We start from the raw sequence: 23,572 nt of genomic DNA on the forward strand, positions 1-23,572 counted from the left end.
CATGTTGGCTAGTTTCCACAGCTTTCTTGATTTTCATGGGAAAGTGGAATTGGTTGGTACCATGACCAATCTCCTCGACTTTCCCATGATTTTCATAGGATGTCAGCATCGACCCATACTTCGAACCTCAGTTGTTTTTTTTTTTACATTGGCGTGAGTTTCACAACTTTCTTGTGGTTTGGCATTGACTCAGAGTTGGGCTTATTTTTATAGCTAATCCATCGGCGACTTTCTCATGATTTTCTTGGGTTCTCAACAGTGACACGCACTTTGGAACCATAATTTTATAAATATGTCAACACTGGCAAATACTGCTAAAATCTACACTCTACTAAACTCCATGTACCACAATATCCACACAACTGCGTGTGCCTACTTGAAAATCCTAACCCTAACCCTAAAACTATCCAGTAAACCAAGTATTGTATTGCTGGTTTGAGAGACTAAACTGGCTCAAGTGATCCAGCTGCTTAAAAATCTAAGCACAGAGTAAGTTTAAAAGATTCAATTTTGTAAGGTTTCGAAACAGTTCCAAAATTAACATGCACATAGCTCAGTGTAAAACATCGAAGCTTCTAGGACTTCTTATGATTCCTACCAACGTACACACCTAATGCACGTCAATTTGCCTTTGTTGTCCTCGAACGATCACGTCTTCATGGTAACGTGGTGTAAGAACTGTACAGCACTTTATATATATATGTTTTACTTGACGGTAAAAGTTTGAATCCGTACAAGGAAACGTAACGGAAACAGGCGACGATAATATTCCGTTGACAGAAATGCAACGGAAACGTGTCGTCATATTTCCGTTCAGGAATCATACCGGAAACATAACAGGTCCAAGGAAGAAGTGAATGACGTGGAAACACAGAGTTTCATTTTTCCGAATTACGGAATCATGCCATTTCGTCCTGTGCTCACTCTAACTCTGTGCTATCCTAAACCTAACCCAAACCCCAAACCAATCCTAAGCTATGGTAAAGGGTTTAAGTCAGGGTTGAGGATAGGGTTAGGGCAGGAGCCCATTACCTGGTTAGGGTTAGAGTTTGGGTTGCTTCGGGTCAGAGGGGTTTAGTGTTACAATCAGGGTTAGGGCTAGGGTAAAATTATGCTTAGGGTTAGCGGGGTTTAGTGTTAGAATTAGGGTTAAGGCTAGGGTGAGGCTATGCTTAGGGTTGGCGTTAATATTTTTCTACAAGCATTCAATTGCAGGGTTTTTGGTATTGTGTTTGTAAATTTCAGTAACTACTTGAAAGTTTACTGAAAAACAAACGATAGGCCGACTGGTACACTTACAGGATAGATAGAGAAGGTTTGGGTTAGGGTTAGGGTTAGGGTTAGGGTTAGGGTTAGGGTTAGGGTTAGGGTTAGGGTTAGGGTTAGGGTTAGGGTTAGGGTTAGTGTAACCGCTTCCGTTAGGATCGAAATACGTCGCGAAATATTTTGTGGTTTGATTTACGCTACCGCTGGGATTACCGCAGTATAGATAGGCATAGCGTATAGCTCGCGTTTCAGTTCTTCAGAAGATCCCGCGAGATCAAGATCTTTTAGTGAAAACTAGAAGACAAGTTAGAGCGAAAATCTCGATAGAAATCAAGACCCGCGAACGTTGGTAAGCAGCAATCTAGTTATCTTTAAGGCTTTGAAGCTATGTCGGTTTGTAATTCTGAAGTTATAGGTTTCGCTAGATTTCACTGCTTAAGTCTCTCTCTCAATATCACGTGCGCTTGGTTTTATGATCATTCCTTAGCTGTAAAAGAGACAAATATTTAAGTGATTTCTTAATGTAACTATTTCAGTTGACCGCTTTGATTCGATAAATGCCCTGAGGCCACAAGAATAGGAGTACGTAGGAACAATAAAGGAAAGAATCGTATGTCCATATTGGTTTGGTGTTTTCGATTGCGCGTGTAACAACCCGGGAACGAGACTTTCATTTCCAGCTTGAGCGAAACCACTTACAGTCAACAACGAGTGTTTAAGGAACTCTAAGAACTCAAACTGAAAAGGATTAAGAACTGAAGTTAGACAATGGATACCATTAAGTCAGAAAACACCGAAGAAATGAGTACTTCGGAAGAAACACGTGGTGGGATTAAAGGCTTCGAAAAAAATAGCCACGTTACCAACGAAGAATTCGAAGAATGTCGGGAGTGTCGGAGTAGAAACCGCACCGAAAAGGGTCTGGAATTCGACTTGGAAATCGGTACAAAGAAACGAGAAAGATCAATGAGGGACCTCCGATCGCGTGTGGGTACAATTTACGAATCATTAAGGGAACCAGCGGACCTCGTAAAATTGAACACTTTCAAGGACAGCTTGGAAACTGACTTAAACGCCTTTCAAGCCGCACAGGAAAACGTGACCGACCTTTTGATCAGATTAGAACTTCCGCACAGGGAACAATTAATACATGACGAGTTTCTCGGCGTAAACAATGCGGCGCTAGAATGTTTAGCGGACATCAAGGTAAGAATCCAAGATCAAGAAATGGAAAGAGCTGAGCTCATTTCTCAAAAATCACTACGCTCCAGGAAATCATCGTCGTCAACGACTTCTTCAAGGCGAGCGGCAATCGAAACCGCGAAGATTAAGGCAAAATTGGACACACTTAAAAGGCGACAGGAAATTGAAAAGCGGCGTGACGAATAAAAATTTCAAGAAAAGGAACTCGAGCGCTTAGATGAGCGAGAAGAATTGCATGGAGAACTTTCTGCGGCCGAAGCGATTCAAAGGATTCTGCAAGAATCGGAATTTAACGATACAATTGCTTTGCGAGAAGCCACGGGAAACTCGCTCGAGCAAACCAAAAAACAAGGAATTTCCGACCCCAAGCCAGTCGGTCAGCCACAAGCGGAAAAGATTGCCCGCGAGGAAATTGAAGGAAAATATATCAAGGTTAACGACCCAATTGTAGCCAGAACGCCAAAACAATCACCAGGCACAAGCGAAAATTTTGCAAATACAAGCGCGGGAACATCGCCTCACTTACCCTCGCGACTTGGCGTCGACACGCCCCTTGTCCATCGAGAAACTAATCAATCTTCGAGGAGAACCGAATCATCAGAGCAGCACTACAATTCCCAAATTTGGCGTATACAGGAAGAAAATGCGGAAATACAGAAAACGCAAGTCGAATTACTGCGAAGGCTGACAGTTCCGGTCCCCAAGCCTCCAGTTTTCGACGGAAACATCTTAGAGTACCCAAAATGGGAAAACGCCTTCGACGCACTGATCGAAGATCAAGTTGTTCGCCCCAACTACAAGCTTTACTATTTAGGCGAATACACGCGTGGAGCAGCGCAAAAAACGATCAGTGGATTGCTAGGGTTGAGAACCGAAGACGCTTACAAGAGAGCAAGAAAAACCCTGAAAGAACGCTTCGGAGACCCTTTTAGGATCTACGAAGCATACAGAGATAAACTGAGAAATTGGACGCCATGCGTGACCAGCGCAGACCTGCAAGAATTTAGCGATTTTCTAATCATGACACAGGAAACGATGAAATCCGTAAAGTACTTAAAGGAACTCGAGAGTTACTCCACAATTCGAGAACTCGCAGCTCGCCTGCCCACTTTCTACGGTAACAAGTGGAGAGAAAGCGCGAAGAAACTGGAGGCAAAATGCGGCGAATACTCCTTCGCAAACTTCGTCGAGTTTACACAAGAAGCATCCCTAGACGCCAACCATCCCGTCTTCTCTCACGATGCTTTGAACTTAGCAAGGAAGGAATTGGAAAAGGATAAAAGCCCCCCCGGCGGTAGCGTGAAGCGAAGCCCCGAAAGAAGGGATAAGAAGAAGAGACATGGCATCTCGTTAAACACCACGGGCAGTGAGTCGTTATGCAAGGACCCCCCGGAAGCGAGTTCATGTGTGCTGTGCAAGGGAAAACACGGTCTCGCCACGTGCAAAAACTTCTTGGCAACACCGTTCAAAGAACGGCTAGAAATTTGCATGTCAAGAGGAATATGCTTCTCCTGCCTTAGTCAAGGTCACACAGCTCGACAATGCAAGCAGAAAATTCAGTGCGAGGTGTGTAAAAAACCACATGCAACCGCCCTCCATCGCTTTCCACCCGTAGAGAAAGGACAAGAAAGCACCCAGGAAGCCGTCAGAGCCACGAACAATTGCGTGAACTGCAGTGACACTACAACCTCCATGATCCTCCCGGTATGGATTCATCACAAGAACGACCCGAATCGCCGAGTCAAGGCTTATGCCGTGCTAGACGATCAAAGTGATACCTGTTTCGTTACCGATGACGCAATAAACGAACTCGGAGTGACTGGTCCCGTCATTAAGCTAGAGCTGGGCACCATGCACGCCATAGAGAAAATTGACACACAAAGAATTGATGGTCTCGTCGTCTCACATTTCGATGGCAAGGTGGACATACCCCTCCCTAAGGTGTACACACGAACGCATATTCCAGGCCAGCGTGGACAAATTCCTCGCCCAGAAACTGCCCGCAAGTACAAGCATTTAGAGAAAATTGCTGATGAGATCTCGCCATATGAAGAGCACTTAGGCATCGGCTTATTGATTGGCAACAACTGTGTTCGGGCCTTAAAGCCAAAATCCATAGTCCCTGGAAAGTCAAATGCCCCCTACGCTATACGCACAACGTTGGGCTGGGGAGTGGTAGGAGCCAGAAATCAGGGAGATCATGATAATGAAATTGAGATGACAGCTGGATGCCATCGCATTGCTACACGAGAGATAGCAAGCAACGAAGCCTCGACTGGCAAGTTCATCCCCCTGACGAGCTGTAAAGAGATAATGGCACCTTCGGCCATCAAGAAAATGTTCGAGCAAGACTTCTCCGAGCCCCTAGACTGGAACGTAGCCATGTCTCAGGAAGATCTGAAGTTTATGAGCATCACCTCCAATGGTATTCATAAAGCAGATGATGGGCACTATGAAATTCCTCTACCACTTCGCGACGAGAGCGTCCAACTACCATGCAATAAGAAACGCGCTGAAGCACGACTAAAGCAGTTAAGTCGAAAATTTGCCATTGATTCGAAATACAAGGAAGATTATGTGACATTCATGCAGAGGACGCTAGAGGATGGCCACGCAGAGAAGGCCCCCAAGCAGCATGAAACAGTTTGGTACATTCCTCACCATGGAGTGTATCACCCTAAGAAGCCCGACAAGCTACGAGTCGTTTTCGATTGTTCAGCAGACTTTCAGGGACATTCCCTTAATCGCAACCTCCTGCAAGGCCCTGATCTAACGAACTCCTTGGTTGGTGTCTTGTGCCGCTTCAGACAAGAACCTGTGGCATTCGCTTGTGACATCGAAGGCATGTTCCACCAGGTCCACGTCAACGAAGAACATCGTGACCTTCTCCGCTTTCTTTGGTGGGAACAAGGAGACACCTCAAAGGAGCCAACGGAATATAGAATGACGGTACATCTATTTGGTGCTACCTCCTCCCCGGGCTGTGCTAATTTAGCCCTAAGAACTGCCGCCGATGACGGCGTAGATGAGTTTGGAATAGAAACAGCCTCCTTTATTAAAGAGAATTTCTACGTCGATGACGGGCTTAAGTCGGTCCCTACAGTGCAAGAAGCCATTGAATTGATCAAGAAGAGCACAGAGATGTGCATGAGAGGCGGTTTTAGACTCCACAAATTCACGTCTAACAGTAAAGAAGTCGTAGAGTCTACCCCTATTGAGTCGCGCGCAAAGGAAATTAAGGAACTTGATTTGAACCGCGATTTACTCCCGCCCGAACGTGTTCTTGGCGTAGAATGGAAGATCGTAAACGACGCTTTCAAGTTCCGTATTTCCCTCAAGAATAAACCACTGACCAGGCGTGGCATCCTATCAACAGTAAGCTCAATATACGACCCGCTTGGGTTTGCCGCCCCATTCCTGCTTCGAGGAAAAAGAATATTACAGCTACTGTGCAAGGAAAGCATAAGCTGGGATGACACCATACCCGAGGAGCTACGGATGCAGTGGGAAATGTGGCGAAATGAACTTCCCCTTCTAGAGATAATGGAAGTCCCAAGATGTTTCAAATTAAAGGAAATGGAAGACCTCAAGAAGGTCGAGCTACACCACTTCTCGGATGCAAGCACAGAAGGATACGGCCAGTGTTCTTATCTCCGTCTGGTGGACACAAGAAACCGAACGAACTGCTCCCTAGTTATGGGTAAGGCACGGGTTACTCCCCTGTAGCCGATAACCATACCACGACTTGAGCTGACAGCCGCCCTGGTATCCGTTAGAGTTAGCGATATGCTGAGCCGAGAGCTGAGATATGATAAAGTCGAAGAAGTGTTCTGGACTGATAGCAAAGTTGTTCAGGCATACATCTACAATGATGCACGTCGGTTTCACACCTTCGTTGCAAACAGAGTTCGGCAGATTAGAGAACGCACCGTTCCTGAACAATGGAAGTACGTTGACGGAAAGAACAACCCGGCTGACGATGCTTCACGTGGACTGAGCCCCAAAGACCTCCTACAGCCTTCGAGGTGGCTACAAGGACCATCTTTCCTTTGGGATCACCACGATAGCTGGAAGAACTTAGACAAGAGTGAACCCGAACTCCTGCAAGCCGACGATAAAGAAGTGAGGAAGGCGTCTTCCTTCATAACCTGCATGACAAACAAAGAGCAATTTGCAACCCTCCATCAACGGCTGGAATACTTTTCAAGCTGGTTTAGAGCAAAACGCTCCGTTGCTATGTGCCTAAGATACCGAAAGATCTTACTAGAAAGAACACGCGGAAAGCAGGCAGGCGTGGATGGAGCGAAAACAAGACCTAGAACACACGAGCATCATCCAGTTGACGTTAATGAGCTAAAGGAAGCGGAACAAGAAATCATAAGAAACGTGCAGAAAGAAGCCTTTAAAGAAGAGATAGGCAAACTGAGGAAGATAACTGCAGATTACGAAACCCATAAAGAAGATGACTCAAGATCCAGGGTTCCGAAACCTAGAGGAGATAGTCCCCTCTCCCGTCTAGACCCGTTCCTAGACCACAACAACCTAGTGAGAATCGGCGGACGAATAAAGCAAGCTAGCATATCTCAAGATGTAAGGCACCCTATTGTTCTGCCTGGACAGGGACACGTTAGCAAGCTCCTAGCCCGGCACTACCATGAAAGGGCCCTACATCAAGGAAAGGGAATTACACTGAACGAAATCCGTTCCTCCGGCTACTGGATCATAGGCGGTGGCTCGGTAGTCTCCAGGCTGGTCCATGAATGCGTCGCTTGCAGAAGGCTTAGAGCGAAGGTGCAAGAACAGAAAATGGCAGATCTCCCGGCAGACAGATTAACACCTACCCCTCCTTTCACATATTGCGCAGTAGATTACTTCGGACCTTGGTACGTGAAAGAAGGACGTAAGGAACTCAAAGATATGGAGTACTGTTTACATGCCTAGCAACAAGAGCCATTCACCTAGAAGTTGCTAACTCCTTGGAAACAGATTCTTACATCAACGCCCTTCGCCGCTTCATATGCAGGCGTGGTCCCGTGCGTCAGATGCGTAGCGACAATGGCTCAAATTTTATTGGAGCAAGAAGAGAGCTGAAGGAAGCGCTTGCTGAAATGGACCAAAACCAAGTAAAACAAGACATGCTAAAAAGGGGCTGTGATTGGTTTGAGGTCAAACTCAATGTCCCCACTGCCAGTCACATGGGTGGAGTTTGGGAGCGCCAAATAAGAACTGTGAGAAGTGTGCTCTCCGCCCTACTAGAGAAAAACGGCCATCAAATGAATGATGAAGCGCTACGGACCTTCATGTGCGAAGCGGAGGCAGTAGTTAACAGCCGACCTCTACCGGGGGAAGGTACAACGACATCAGATACAGCAGAACCACTGACGCCAAATCACTTCCTGACTTTGAAGACAAAGGTAGTTTTGCCCCCACCGGGAAAATTCAACTCTGCGGATATGTACTCAAGAAAATGGTGGCGACGGGTTCAACACTTAACAAACGAATTCTGGTCTAGGTGGAAGAAAGAATTCCTTCTTTCGTTACAAACCAGACAAAAGCGGACCCGACCAAGGAAAAACCTCCAAGTCAACGATGTCGTGATCGTCAAGGACAATGACACCCCAAGAAATCAGTGGAAGCTGTGTCGTGTTATTGAGGCCCAAGCAGACCAGGATGGACTGGTACGGAAAGTGATGCTAGACGTTGGCAGCCCGAACCTGACATCAGACGGAAAAAGAAATCAGCCGTTATCAACGCTAGAAAGACTAATCCACAAGCTAGTGCTACTGATGTCACAAGATAAGTGAAGACCGGGGAATCCCCACCGAAGAGCCATAAGAGAAAGATTTATCAAGTACCAAGGGCCTTTGGCCTATCGACAAGATAAACAATGAGACGATTTTGTTACTGTTTGCGAATAAGTTAGTGATTAGGGTAAATTAAGGTATTAATTTAGAGGAGCCATGTAACCGCTTCCGTTAGGATCGAAATACGTCGCGAAATATTTTGTGGTTTGATTTACGCTACCGCTGGGATTACCGCAGTATAGATAGGCATAGCGTATAGCTCGCGTTTCAGTTCTTCAGAAGATCCCGCGAGATCAAGATCTGTTAGTGAAAACTAGAAGACAAGTTAGAGCGAAAATCTCGATAGAAATCAAGACCCGCGAACGTTGGTAAGCAGCAATCTAATTATCTTTAAGGCTGTGAAGCTATGTCGGTTTGTAATTCTGAAGTTATAGGTTTCGCTAGATTTCACTGCTTAAGTCTCTCTCTCAATATCACGTGCGCTTGGTTTTATGATCATTCCTTAGCTGTAAAAGAGACAAATATTTAAGTGATTTCTTAATGTAACTATTTCAGTTGACCGCTTTGATTCGATAAATGCCCTGAGGCCACAAGAATAGGAGTACGTAGGAACAATAAAGGAAAGAATCGTATGTCCATATTGGTTTGGTGTTTTCGATTGCGCGTGTAACAACCCGGGAACGAGACTTTCATTTCCAACTTGAGCGAAACCACTTACAGTTAGGTCTGGGTTAAGGGCTATAGGTTAGGGTTTAGGGTTTAGGGTTAGGTTTTAGGGTTATGGTGTGGGGCTAGGGTTTGGGATTAGGGTTAGGGTTGGGGTTTGGGCTTAGTTTTAGGGTTAGAGGGTCTGCGGTTGAGGTTAGGGCTAGGGTGAAGGTTTTGGCTTAAGGTTTGGGGGTAGGGTTAGTGTTTAGGGTAAGGGTGTAAGCCTCTTCAAAAATATTTTTAAGAAGATTTTGTCACCTTTTTCACTTAAATAACCACTTGAAGAATTTTGACCAGTTGGATTATTTGAAGCGGTTGGATTAATTTTGATTGGTGTTTAATAACTTTTAGTAGTTGGATGATTATTTTTACCAGTTGAACCACTGTAATATGCTGGATCTTTTTAACTAATGTTACCATCCTTACCAGATTGATTACTTGAAGTATTTGAACCAATTTCACTGGTTACACATGCATTATCCAGTTAGACCATTTCAACTGGTTGGATCATTTAAACCAGTTTGTCCATTTTAGATATTGGTATCATTTTAACAAGTTGGATCATGTTAACCAGTTGCACCATTTTACTAAGTGAGATCGTTTCTTCCAATTGGACCATGTCACGTAATTAAAATTTTTTCACCGTTTAGACCATTTTATCTTGTTTTGGCTGGTTGGACCATGTTAATCAGTTGTATCATTTTGACTGGAGTGAAAAGTTCCGTTCTTTACCCTAGCCCTAACCCTAACCCTAACCCGGGGCTAGGGTTAGGGTTAGGATAGCTCGCACCAAGAGTTAGAGTTAGGGCTTGGGTAGGGTGGGATTATGATTAGGCTGAGGGTTACAATTTTTTCTGAAAACATCCAATTTTTTTTTTAGTATTCTGTTTGGCTCTAAACTTTAACAACTACTTGAAAGTTTGCTTGAAATCAAAATATACCATTTTTTGCCAAAATAACTGCCAAAATGCGCAATTCGGGCCTTTTTATCAATTTACATTGGGTTTAAGCTTGGTTTTTGTGTTTTCCCACAGACTCTTGCACTATTTTGCTGAGAACATTGTGTTTTAGCTTTTTTGCAGCGTTTTTAAAACTGAAATAAGCTTATTTTTGCAAAAAAAAAAAACAAACGTGTTTTTCAGTCGAATTGAGTGTTTTTGTCAACTTTAGCGAAAAATTTTGCAAAAATCGTACATTTCTGCCGTATTTTGGAGTTTTTAAACGGATTTCGTCGCGATCTTGTGAAAAACATGTAGTTTCAAGCTAGTTTTTAGTGTTTTGGCAGTTATCTTGGTAAAAAATGGGTAAGTCAGCGCAATTTTTTTTTTTGGTTTTTAAGGATTTTTTTGCCCAAATTTTACTGAGAACACTGTGTGTTAGCTTGTCTCCATTGCTTTTTCGCAGATTCTATCGCTTTTTTGCTGAAAACATAACGTTTAAGCTTGTTTGCATCGTTTTTGATCGTGAAATAAGCTAATTTTTGCAAAAGGAACAAAATCGTGTTTTTCAGCCCAAATTGACATAAAGGATACAGAACATTTGCTTATTGCCTTTTTTTTGTCCTTAGTCATGAAGTTGATTTTGGCATTTCAAACAAAAACTCTGCTAGAGCATTAATTGAATGACATATCATGCACTTACTTTGAAGCAAGAACACTTTTTTTTAATTCAGAAAAATACCTTTTTATTTTTTTTAAGGACTGCTGGATATAACCTGTACAACCAAGATGAATTTACATTCATTATTTGTCATAACTTACACTAAATTAGAAATTCAAGTATGAAATGAGGGTACTAGCCCTTTAATAGTGTTCAAAATTTCCATATGCAGGGGTACTTGTGGCTACTGGAGAAGAATCAGTCTTTACTGTAGCCTTTTTATTTTTAATTCTCTACAGTCAATTCCCACTATGTGGTCACTGCTTCCTGTGGGGCAGAAATTGTGGTTTGTTATTTTTCATTTTGAGAGCCATGCCATGGTCTTAACAAGAATAACAGAAACAATGCCTTTGTTGTTACTCATTGTTTTCCATTTTTATCTTGAGCTTAAGAAAATAAGTAATTATGTAAACCTACTCAGAGCTTTATTAAGTACTTATCATGCCACGAAACAGCTGAACAAAAGCTAAGATGCTAATGCTTGTTCATCTTAGAATAATCAGAGGCAATTTCCAGCTGTTTTATATAGTCAATAGGATGAAATGTAAACAATACAAATTTTAATGAGTCAGAGTCAATGCTAAGTTAAAAAATTTCTTAAAAATTAGCACTAACTAAATTCTGTTTGGCGACGAAGCTTAAGAAAAGAAACAGTTCTTCATTTTGCATCTGATACTTGAAAAAGAAAACAAGAAAGAATTTCAGCCCTAAGATAGCTTGTGTTCAGGCTTAGATATTTATAATGAAACTAGTGATGACTTAAAAGTACAATTTAAGTTTGAATTGCTCTTGCATGGACAATAGTGCAATTTTGAATTGAGTATCTAGAGTAATACAAGATCATGTTGCTTTTGTTTTATTTCACCATGTGATTATTGCTTTTGTTTAACTCTTTGATTCCCAAGATCTGTTTGTTAGCTCTCCCCTCTAGCTGTTACAAATTTCCTTGTGAACATGTTACAAGAATTTGGTGTTAGATCAGGAAAACAATCTCTACCTGAAAAGTTTGAGTATTCCCATTACCTGTTTGCTGGATAACAGATGCATATCATTGGGAGAAGTTACCTTTTAATCACTTCTGGGAGTTAATAGGCTAAGAAAACTGGTGCCACACTCTCAACCAATCAGATGGAAAAAATAAAATATCTTTATCTTGGCCACTTGCCTCTTCACACCCTTTTGGCAGTTTGCTTTTAAGTTACTTTGGGTTCTCACATGTTCCTTGTAATATTTCCCTTTGTTAAATTGACTCAGGCTGATATGATCTTGGTTTTGCAACACTCAATTTAGAAGCCCTTTTGCAGTCCTCTGCAGAAGTACTGCAAATTACAAATACATGGATGTGATACAGTTGAAGTTGACTGAGTTTGTAGCATTGCCAATGACTTGTTTATCCAGTTTTGTATGGATTTAACCTTTCCAAAAATTGAATAAGAAAGAATGACGTTATGCTTTTTCAGTTTTCTGTATACCCCTCCCTTCCAGAATTGCCATTAAGGAATTTCTCGCAACAATATTGATCTATTGCCAAGTAGAAAGGTGATGAGGAGATTAATTAGTATATATTACTTTATTTAACCCTTTCACTCCCAAGATCTAAGTGTCAATTTCTTTGCAGTGTTCTAGTTCTGAGAATTTGATGTTAATTCAAGCAATATGTTCAATTGTTACTTAACTTTCTTCTCATCACCTTCATGCTTTTGAATGTACCAGTAATTTGTAAGGAACAGTTCCTCTCTAATTACCCCTGGGAGTGTTAACTCAAAATCCCCTAACAGCAATTTTGGGAGTGGGATGATTTAGTTAAAAAAAATAATTTGGCTTAAAGTAGATTGTGTTTAGTGTTAATTCTCTGCCTCATAACCAGTAGATGAGTGAAGAATTGCCTGACTGTTCAAACCTTGCTAAGTAAGCTAACAATGTTTGGTGCCTGCCCGCTCTGAAAAAAGAACCCTGCACTAACATTAAGACAAAAAATCAACACACCTCCAAGAACTTGCTCTTGCAGCTGCAAATTAGTTCATTAGAACATTAGAATTTGGTACAAAATTCCATGCATGGCAAAATGAAGAAAAAAATTTTTTTACAGAAGATAGAATTTGATTCTTTGTATGTTATCAATTATGCCTCATATTTGATTGTTTTTGTGACCAGGAATTTCCAAATGGCCTGACATTCACTCCCAAAAATTCTTCAAGTCAACCACCGCTGTCAATTAGATCTTCTCCTTTCAAAACAAGACATGTTAGTAATATCCCAGAAAAGTGTTGTGGAAACCGCACATGGCCAGATGTCTTGACCTCTGCCAATCACAGCCTGAAGCAAAAAGTTCCTCAGCCGAAAAAGAAAAAATCCATGAAGGAGAAAAATATGAAACCAAGAGTGTTGTTTGCATCTCAATCTGTCCATGAAAAGCAGGTTGGTTCCGAGGAAGATAAAGCTGAACTCATTCTTTTGACGTGGTTAAAAGCTCGCATAAATTTTTTCGAAAAACATTCGCGATCTCGAGGGAAATTTTCTATTAATTTTACCTTCGATAACTCTGACCCCATTTGTTGCGTGAGAAGTCGATCCAAAGAGCTCTAGCTGTCGTCCAAAACATTGAATTTATTTTGGAGCAGCTGTCAATTTACCTGTCTTCGTTTATTTAGAGTTACAGAAACGTGTCAAGTATGTCACGTGACCCTTACAGTACATTATAGCCCAGATGAGCTACAGTTGTTGGTTTATATCGTAAAATAGGTTTTGGTTAGTCATCGTGAGACAAACGATTCCATTTCTCTTTCAAAAGTAGTTGGTTTCTTCATAAAATCATTTTCTTTTTTCATAACTGTTGCCTTCTCCACTGGACCTCTGTATTCTGATTGAATTATGACGACAATTTATTCTGTATGAATGAAAATACACTGATCGCCTTTTCCCCTTACTTCCGATAATTTTCCCTCGACTCTCTTTGAATCAAACTCCCGATCAAGTCTTTATTATATCAGGACCTAATAGGAGGTAAAAAAGCCGTCGTGTATCTTTCTCCCGTGTGAAGTCTGGAGCGAGCCTCCACATCATACACGCGTTCGATTAGAAAGCCTCATTGTCATGCCAGAGACGGCCGCTGCGTTAAGGGAACGTTCTGAGTACTTGCGACAAACTTCTACGAGCAGAATGCCGGCGATCGGTGTTATTTACCCTCCGCCGCAGGTGAGAAGTATCTTTCCTTATGTATGCAACGTTTTTGTGGTCATACAATAAGGCGTTGTCTATGTCGTATTTCACTCATAAGACGTCACGTTGTAGGAACACTATTTGTCTCGTTGCTTTTATTTTGACTTTGCTTCGTTTACCTAGGAAATATCAAAGTAAATGAAAGTTACGTTACTTTCGAAAAGTCCTGTTATGATCGTGTAAATGCTGCTTAAGTGAATTAACTTCCCCCGAAAGAAGCGAAGCTCTTTCATAACTAGTCTGTTATAGGGGTATTTTATTCATAGTAGATAAATCATATACATGTAAACCTTAACTTGATGCTCAGATATTGTTGACAAGACTGCGAGCTTTGTTGCTAGAAACGGTGAGTAGCAATTCATAGTATGTCAATAGATCGACATTAGACGTAAGAATTTAAATGACTGTAATTGCATGTTTAGATCATACACGTCTGAATGATTGTAAAGATGCTGTGAATACGAGTGAGGTCTTGGTTGACACGCTAGTATTTGATTAGATGACCATAAATTATTTTCATAGGTGCAAGTTGGGAAAAAAAAATTACCTTAATAAAGAAACTTTTGATTTAGTGTCATGAGACCAAGGAAATCTCACTGGCCAGTAAGGAGAGAATCTCAAGGAGCCAATGAGAACTCAAATGAAAAACCCATATCCTGCACTGCTTTAAGAAAATGTGGTGATCAGGTGGCATTCAGCTTTAGGTTTGGATTGTTTCAGTGGGAAGGGTGGTGTAAGTTTATGTGAACAGTTAAAGAACAAAGAAAAAACTTTGCAATTCCAGATTACTTTTAACACTCAATGGGATTTTGCTCCAAAAACACAACAGCAGTTGCCTCAGTGTATAATGGAAATGCATCCCAAGAAACTGATATTTTAGCATATAGCACTGTCTGTTCAGTGACAGTGTTCAAGTAAAAGCATGATTATAAAATACAACTGGTAACCTAGATGTACATGCTCACTGGGGATTGTAGACAGTAGAATTTAATTTATTTTTGATATTATCATGTGTCTTGTGCCAATCTGTAGTTCAAACTAGATCAGAAGTACCTACCTGCAATCAAACTGGACATGGAATTTCATTTCAGAACTTTATTTTACATACATGTACATGCAGTTTTTGAAGCTATTAATAGTATAATCCACAAACTATATGATACCTAAAGAAATTCAATATATGATGTTTTCATCAGAACCAGAGGCCATTCCAGCTGCTCCTGCTCCACAGAAGGTAGAAACACAAGGATGTTTAATAACTACAATATTGACCCTTATTGACTCTTTCACTTCTAGGATCTGAGAGAAAATTCTCTAAATGGAGGCCAAACAATATAGATCTTTCAGAATTAATCTTCAGTTGAGAATTGGTTGTTACAGCCTGATGTGATACCTGTTTGTCAGTTGACAGTACAGAATTAAAACTCAACACTCAATTCTCCAAAGTTTAGTCAACTAAATCTTTTCCAGCCTCCATGATGACCAAAAGTGTCACAGCTTGGAGTGCTTCAGATAGGCAGTGACATTGCTTTGCAAAACTCAAAATGGTGATGTTCATCGTCAATTTTTAAGCATTGTCAAGGATAAATGAATGGGTAGCTTCACACTTTGAGCATTTGAACACTATTTCTCTTTGATTTTAGCCAAAGCCTCTGATGCAGATCCCAGTGACAATTTCAGAGCCACCTGTGCCTAAAGAACCTCCCCCAGAATTTGAATTCATGGCTGATCCACTATCTATATCTGCATTAGATCTGTGAGTAAACTTAAAATTTGCATTTCACTAAATGCATGCCTTTCTCTTTAGAGTTGTGTACATTCACAATCAGTAACCTTAGGTGTATTTTACTATAAATTGTTGTTATTGTACTTGATTTTAATACAATCTGTTTACTGATAATCCACCGAAAACTGACTGGCATGTTACTGCTGTTCAGTTGGTACTGATACAATGTACATGTGCTTGTAGCCCTAGCTTTCTGAAATATTCTCCCCAAGATACTGTCTTTGTACGGTAAATTGTTGAATTCTTATGACAAGACTTGCCATGCATTATGTCTTTGATTCACCTCAATGAAATATTTTTGAAGGAATCAATTCAGTTGGTAGCTATAAACTGAGAGTTTTAATTAATCCTCTCTGGTCCACTGGTGACCAAGGAGGAAATTTCCATTACCTAGTACACTTCCAATCAGGAAATTTGATAGGAGGAAAGAAATATATCAACTGGAGAATACTTTTTGATTTAACACCAAATCTTATAAGCAAGAGTAAGGAAAAACACTGTAAGATGGTGTAGAGAATTGATGTAAAGGTACATGTAGGTCTTGGGAGTGAAAAGGTTAGTAACTCACTCAATAACTTTTCTGATTAATGCAAATCATTGTTTTATATTCCTTTGAAACACACAGGAATATTGTTAAACTGACTGCACAGTTTGTGGCAAGGAATGGACGTCAGTTCTTAACTAATCTCATGAACAGAGAGCAGGTACTTTTGCCATGAGACACTTCACAAACATGAGACAATTCAGTTACCGTAAAAACCCACAGATAAGCCGCACCTTTTTTCCAAAAATCGTTGCTAGAAATTGGGGGTGAGTTTATCTGGGGGAGCATTTGAAAAAGGTGTTGTGAATGTTTTCCATTTTCATGTGCGATCTAATGCCTGGTTACTAAGCTTCGAATGTTCTGCTCGTGTTCTTGTTGTTATGCAAAAATCTATGAAAAACTGTGTTGAATGAAAAAATTCTTGTCAACAAATACCAGAAAAAGGTCAATCATATGGCAAAGTTGGTAGAAATGATGTTCATTATGAGTAAGACTTTGAAGTATTTTCCATTGCAATGTTAATAGCGGGTTTATGTTCAATGAACAGTGGATTAAGAAGACTTCTCAAGACTCAACTTTGGATTTTTTTTTATTTCTTTCAAAAAACTTTTTTTCCAAAATTTGAGCTGCTAAATTCAGGGTGCAGCTTATCTCTGGGTTTTTACAGTATTCATGCACTATTAAAAACATTATGTATCTCGGTTAGTATGTGCATTATGATTGGTCAATTTAGCATGCCATATTCCAGTGTATGGCCCACTGAATTCAAAAGTTTGTTTGAATTGAAATCTTCCCTCTCTATTTGAACCCAGAGATATGATAAAAATCCTACTAACCTTGTCTGTACTGTTAGTTACCTTGTTTTTTTTTCCATTCAGATTTATGGCCTGGGCTAGCTTTATGACCTCAAGTGTCCAAGTTGTTAACTATTGCTGCTATGTAGTAGCCAAAACTTTCCACTTGTTGTGGAATCAAAATGATATCATTTTGGGTCCCTTGGTAATGATGATAACACTCATAGAAACTTGATTTAGACTGAAAAGACTGATCATAGGGAAGACGCTGGTGTAAACTTGTGATCAGTATATATAAATAATAATGAGAGACTTACTCCTCTTACCAGAATAATAATGATATATCTTAGATTTTTGAAAGAGCCATGGTGATATGCTGTTACAATCTTTATTTATTTTGCAGAGAAACTATCAGTTTGACTTCTTACGGCCACAGCACAGTTTGTTCAACTATTTCACCAAGCTTGTGGAACAGTATACAAAGGTGAGATTTGCCTCAAGATGAATTTACTTGTTCAGGGCCTTGTAGAAAATGGCATCATTCCTTCTTCATTGTATTTTCATATGAACATGATCATGTACTGCAATAGGAGTGATAACTGTATTGAGTAAATCTTACATTTTGTCAGGTTTTGATTCCCCCAAGTGATATCAAAGAGAAGTTGCAAAAGGATGCTTATAAACCCAAAGAGGTATCAGAACTGTTTACTATGTTTTGACAAAGTTAAAATCATTTCTTAAACAATGACTCTCATACTTAAGCAAATCTTTATTAAGCAATAAACCACCTTTCTACTGGTTTACAAAATTACCAAAGCTATAGAAAGAGCGGAACCTTTTTTTCGAGGGTATATCATGATATGCTCGTGGAAACTGGAAAGGCAACCAATTTCCTCTGCATTGTATTGTAAGATAGTAAAAAAAAAAGTTCCCCCTGGAAATTGTGAGACTTTTTTTTCTCATGCACCATTCACATAGATCCACCAAGATATTCAAAATATTAGTAAACTATCTTGGTTTTAATTAAAGAAAACTTTTAGTATGTCTGGTGACAAGCTTCTGTGTATTCTAATTATTGTCAGTCAGAGAAGCTGAGATACTTTGCATCTTTTTAGATTCTGGATTGTGTCATGTACCGTGTTGAGTGGATTAAACAGCAAGAAAGAGAAAAAAAGAAATTAGAGGATGAAAAAGAAAAAGAAACAGGTTGGTCTCTGCTTGATTAACAACAGCATTGCTGTGAAACTTAGAATCAGAGAATTATTGTTGTTGAGCCTTTCTCGCAAATTTGGAAATGACAAGAATACAATCTTATTTATATGGCTTCTCTGAAGGGAAATATACATGTGCGTGTAACCTCAATAGCAAGAATGATTACAATTTTAATATTTCATATTGAAAATTGCAAGTCAGTGCAGCTCGTATGATGAGACATTCTGATATGTATATACACATAATGACGTTTTATGGGCAGACAGACAAAACGCTTTACTTTTCTTTTAGCAGTTTGTTTCTATTTCAGATTTAACTCTGGTTTTAAAGTTCTTTTTGAAAAGAATTTTACTTTCTTGTTGCATGTTTATGCCAAATAGTTTGTTCTGAGTACGGTAGCTATCAAGGTCTCTCCTGTTAGTGCAATCTTTTCTTACTCCTGGTGAGTTGCAGGAGTTTCATGTGTCTATTAAAATTTCTCCATTGGCTCAAAGTTGATTTGCAGTGATCAGTTGAATAGGAAACTATTATATTCTCACAATAATCCTTTCCCTTCTTGCAATATAGTTGCATTTGCATCAGTGGAATGGCATGACTTTGTTGTGGTGGAAACAGTGGAATTTAAAGACAACGAAACAGGTTGGTTTCTCACATTACATTTCTACAAGAGTAAAACCCTCTAACTATGATATCCCTACATTATCCAGCATTCAGGTTGTGAGGATAGTTAAACTTATCAGATAGATTCTATTATCTTGATCTAGCAAAAATTCTTGTAACTAATTTACAGGTGATGTGTATTGGCTAGAAGGGCGAATTAACAATCAAATCTCGGGAATTAAAGAGTTCATTGATGAGTGATCTGCTTGACAAAATGCTGTTTTTAGGTTGTCAGTAAGAGAGACAGCCACCATTATTGGTAATCCCAGTTTCACAGCTGTCTAATGGGAAAGCCGCTGAAAACCTGCGTGGAAAAGAACTATGAAACAAACAAAATTTTACACTTGCAGATAAAACTTACTCTTTTGAAGCATCTATTTTAATTTATTAAGATCCTTATATTGTGTTGTTTTAGCCAACTTGCCTCCACCAGTAAGCAGAGAACAGCTTGGAGCCAGGATATTAGCGCAGGAGCGATACGAACAAGTACAGGTGCGTACAGTACATGTAGCTTGTGATCAATTTAAACTTGATAGTTGCATGTAGATGCCTGTTCCATGGTCCTTTTTAAGACCAAAACTGAAATGTTCATGATTATTTTTTGTAGGATGATGGTCCTACGCCAGATGATATGGAAGTCAACATGGATGTGGAGATGGAAGTTGACGAACCAGAGCCGACACTGTTACAAGTTCCTCCACCTCCCCCTCCTATGAAGGATTCAACTGGGGTAAGACAAGCCTATTTTACTACATTCGTGTACCTATCGATCTACCCACATTGCACCTACACCTTCGTCAGCATGTGTAAAGATTAAAATTTGACTCTGAAACAAGACTCTGAAAAGGAGAATGGGAGAAGAGCTCTACAATATGTGGTTGTCCGCGAACGCCTTATAAGTGTGCTTCTCTTTGTGTGTATGGATCTTTTGTAAAGACTGTGACGACCATGTTATTTTCATCTTTCAGAAAAACACAGACATGAATGAGGTGCCTCTTTCACCGATCCCCTCTGAACCTGGCCCCAAACCGCCCCTACCTCCCACAGCCCCAGGATCGAACATCCAAATCCGGAGAAATTATGATCCAAAAGCTCCTAAGGCGGCTGCACCCCTGGCTCAGACGGACAAGTTCCTGATCTCACCAATCACAGGCGAGCGGGTTCCTGCAGAGAACATGGCCGAGCACATGAAGATAAGTCTGTTGGATCCGCGCTGGAGGGAGCAGAGAGATAGAGTGATGCAGGAGAAGAAGGAGCAGGAACAAGTGTTTGCTGAAGGTAAAAGCAGTGCTACTGGTCACTCTATCTGCCGTGTAAACTCACTATAGGGTTAGAACAATAAACGAAGGCACAGAGAAGGGGCTCCTGGTCATGGCCTGTGGACTGTGTCAATTTTGCAAAAGCTATTTTTAGAAAGTAATTTTTAATTAGTGTTAACAACTGAGTTGAAAACGTAAAGTAGCCACTGTAAAGGGTAAAAAAGCTGACGTTTCGAGCGTTAGCCCTTCGTCACAGCGATTTAGAAAGACTATTAAGTGGATGCCTGTTTTCTGAGACGTCTACTTGAAGGAAAACTGAGGCTATCTTAGGTTAGTTTTTATGCTTAAAATCAATGCAGTGACGGAGCGGAACTTACGGAGCGGACGTCCGCGAAAGTGGAATTCGGTGAAAGTCCAAAGCTCAAAACACCTTAGATGGAATCAATATTCGTTTGGTTACGATCTTTGACGTCTGGAAGTGTATAAAGCTTGTTCCGTCCAGGTTGCCGGCTTAGTTGTTTTTCTGTCTCCTATTTCAACTTCTTCTTCTCCTTCTTTCTTTACTGACCGAGACGAAGCCTAGGCAAAAATTATCCAATTTCCAACCGTCTTGAGCTTTCGCTGGGTCAGGAACACATTCATTCATTTGTCTGTCAGGTATGTCGATTGGAAGCAGTCTGAAGCAGCTGGCCGAGCGCCGTACAGATATCTTTGGAGCTGGTGACGAAGAGACTGTCATCGGTAAGAAGATCGGAGAAGAAGATATCCGAACACCAGAGAAGGTCACATGGGATGGTCACACTGCTTCCATGGCGGCCACTTCACGCTTGGCTCAACAAGGCGTGACAATTGAACAACAGATCGAGGCCATACACAAATCGAAGGGACTCACGTGAGTATGAACTTAACACTGAGCTCCATTTTGTGCAAGATACTCGTCAGCGGACATAAGTTGTTTCAAGCTTTGAAAAAAGATAGTATGAAAGGAAAAATAAACAAACATTTATTTAATTTGCCTTGGTGGAAGCTATATTTCAACTAGCCCTCAAATTTTTTCAGCTCTTGGAACAAAAGGTTAAGTGTCAACGTACCTTTGAAAATGCATGTAGTAGAAGTTGAGCGCCAAGGCAAGGCGTAAATGTTTGTTGTTTAAATCCATCAAATATTTTTGCCTGCGCGCGATTGGTCTAAACGCTTCACGCGAACTAATATTCCCCCCGCGAAAACTGGGGAATATCCGAGGATATACGATAATAATAATCTCTTATCACCTCCGTCCTCTTTTAAGGTTGCGAAAGCTTGCAAACGGTTATCTTTCATAGAACAGTTAGAGGCTTAGACATAAGTGGCTGAAGCTGTTGTGTTTTGAGGAAACCTTGTTTTCTGAATGCTTTAACTCTTTCCCGTAATTATCACATTACTTTCTCTTGACGATTTCTTAATACTGTTCGGTTTCTGCTCATTTCTTGCTAGATTTCTGTCATCAAGGCTAAACTGCACGAGATAACTGGTATGCCAGCTGGAAAACAGAAACTACAGCTTGGGGTAAGAGTTATTTAATCTCTCTCTTTAGCTGGATAGGACAGTTGTTAGTTGAATGACCTGCCTTTACAGGAGTTTTCCTGACAGCGTAGATGGAAAAATATGTCAAGTTTCTATTAAGTAAGTTGCCACGTCTAATACCAGTGCTTTGACGAGGAGACCTTTCAAGGATAAAAAAATGGTAACAAGGAAATTTGCTAGAGTAGATGACTTCATGAGGAAGCTTACCAAGGACGTGGTGGAAGGTTTTAGAAAAATTCTGCTCTAGCAGGTTTTCCTTGAGTCTTTTTGAGTAGATTACCTCGCTGATTTGCGTGGTGCAGCCGTCATAGTGTTTGAGTAGATTCAAGCCAGCGTAAAAGAAATTCCATCTCGTTTTTCGTCCAAACTTTTGGCCTCTAACAAAAATGTTAATGGTTAAGTTATCTGACTGATGTAACTTGAAAGTCACGAACTCGTGTGCGACCTCCCAAATATTTTATGTTGGCGACAGATTAACCGGTTTATCTGCTATAATTTATCCGGTGATAAAGCTTATTAACTGCGTGGACAATCCGCTTACGACTAGACATGCACTAATTAGCGTGCGGACAAGTGCAAACATTGACTCAAGGCAAACGAGCAAATACGTACGTGACAGTTCACGACCGAGGCTGAAAGGTCGTTGGTGTAAGATGGCGATTTCACTTCCCTTAAGTTATTTTTCTCGTTCAATTTCTCATGCAACTTCTTATTCTGAGATTCGTGTCAGAAACAAGTCGGCAAAGAGTTAAGTTGTTTATTTTGGCTCAGAATCCGGCCGGAAAGGTCCATTGTTTTCATTCGTTTTCTTTTCTTTCTTTTCTAGAGGTCAAGTGCTTATGGAGGCTTTATTTATTTTTTTTGTCTTTTTCTTTGTACATTCGTTTCTGTGAAGCACGAGGGAAATCTAAACACGATTTTTATACGTTGCATATTTCTGAGAGGTCCTATCTGCTTTATAATTTAGCCGTTTTGTCGGGAAAAGTGTGGTAATTAATTAGTGTATCATTTAAGCGATTTTCCTGGTATTAAAATTTCCGCGTGAAATAGAAGAGCAAAAATTAAAGCTGATAAGATGGTTTAAGGGAGCGAGGTTTTGGCCAACCTTTCAATACTTTCCGTAGGTGAGAATTCATCTCATATTTTCTTTAAATCATTTCATCTGCCTTTTTGTCTCGTTCAGGGAATTTTCATCAAAGATTCCAACTCGTTGGCATATTACAATGTCACTCCAGCCAGTGTAGTGCAGCTACAACTCAAGGAACGCGGTGGACGAAAGAAATAAAAGACTTTGCAGTCCCAGAAGCCGAAAAGTTGCCAATTTCGTTCGGTTGTTTTTGTTTTACTGTAAATGCTTCCTCAAGACAAGTCTCCCCCTTTCCGTATATCGACCCCTCTCATGAGCGCCCTATGTAGAACTACAATTATCTCATAAGCTTCCTTCTAATCTTCTCTTCTCTGTATGAAACCATCCTCCCCTCTTTCTGTTCCCTAGAGAGAAACTCTTTTTAGTATAGTCATATTGTTTCTCATTTAGGTCAAGTAGCCTTTCAGTTAAAGAATATTGTGTTGTTTAAAAAGCCTGTATCAGTTTATGTAGGTTTTCGAGGAAAGAAATATGTTCCTTTTGGTAAATAAATAAAATTTCTCGGACTGTGACACGTGTTGAATTGTTTCAGCAGGGGCTTTGCATGACCTTTACGGCAAGCCACAACAGTTTAACTTGTCATCTTCTCTTTCCTGTCGTTTTGAGCTCATTCTTCTTTACCCTGTATCTGGCGTCAAAACTTAAATCTTGCCACTTTCAGCTTCAATTCGTTCCTTGTTAGAAGCGACTCCCACGTTATACACTTAAGAGAGAGGGCAGAATCCGAAAACACATTCCGAAACACAAG

General features: G+C 40.4%; 3 protein-coding genes across 6 annotated transcripts; all 3 read left to right on the forward strand.

The window, feature by feature from the left end:
- Positions 1 to 1,492: 1,492 nt before the first annotated feature.
- On the forward strand, positions 1,493 to 2,661 carry LOC149036576 (uncharacterized). Its single transcript, XM_089188821.1, has 2 exons — positions 1,493 to 1,615; positions 1,803 to 2,661. The coding sequence occupies exon 2, from the start codon at positions 2,035 to 2,037 to the stop codon at positions 2,653 to 2,655; it is 621 nt and encodes a 206-aa protein (XP_089044947.1). The 5' UTR covers positions 1,493 to 1,615; positions 1,803 to 2,034; the 3' UTR covers positions 2,656 to 2,661.
- Positions 2,662 to 5,609: 2,948 nt separating this feature from the next.
- LOC149036577 (uncharacterized) lies at positions 5,610 to 8,913 on the forward strand. Its single transcript, XM_089188822.1, has 2 exons — positions 5,610 to 8,641; positions 8,829 to 8,913. Exon 1 carries the CDS (start codon positions 6,256 to 6,258, stop codon positions 7,408 to 7,410), a length of 1,155 nt encoding a protein of 384 aa, XP_089044948.1. The 5' UTR covers positions 5,610 to 6,255; the 3' UTR covers positions 7,411 to 8,641; positions 8,829 to 8,913.
- Positions 8,914 to 13,710: 4,797 nt separating this feature from the next.
- LOC149036578 (splicing factor 3A subunit 1-like) lies at positions 13,711 to 23,336 on the forward strand. Of its 4 annotated transcripts, none has more exons than XM_089189373.1 (15): positions 13,711 to 13,842; positions 14,167 to 14,205; positions 15,056 to 15,093; positions 15,503 to 15,615; positions 16,271 to 16,349; positions 17,387 to 17,467; positions 17,613 to 17,675; positions 18,099 to 18,189; positions 18,763 to 18,834; positions 19,271 to 19,347; positions 19,463 to 19,585; positions 19,824 to 20,133; positions 20,772 to 21,006; positions 21,588 to 21,659; positions 22,861 to 23,336. In XM_089189373.1, the coding sequence occupies exons 1-14, from the start codon at positions 13,734 to 13,736 to the stop codon at positions 21,619 to 21,621; spliced, it is 1,464 nt and encodes a 487-aa protein (XP_089045499.1). In that variant the 5' UTR covers positions 13,711 to 13,733; the 3' UTR covers positions 21,622 to 21,659; positions 22,861 to 23,336. The 4 variants fall into 4 exon arrangements, with proteins under 4 accessions (XP_089045499.1, XP_089045500.1, XP_089045501.1 ...); XM_089189376.1 differs by having other exon boundaries at positions 13,745 to 13,842; positions 18,099 to 18,185; positions 18,761 to 18,834; XM_089189374.1 differs by lacking the exons at positions 19,824 to 20,133; positions 20,772 to 21,006.
- The last annotated feature ends 236 nt before the right edge of the window (positions 23,337 to 23,572 follow it).

This window comes from Pocillopora damicornis, chromosome 12, assembly GCF_964200805.1.
Source record: "Pocillopora damicornis chromosome 12, jaPocDami1.2, whole genome shotgun sequence".
Taxonomy (NCBI): domain Eukaryota; kingdom Metazoa; phylum Cnidaria; class Anthozoa; order Scleractinia; family Pocilloporidae; genus Pocillopora; species Pocillopora damicornis.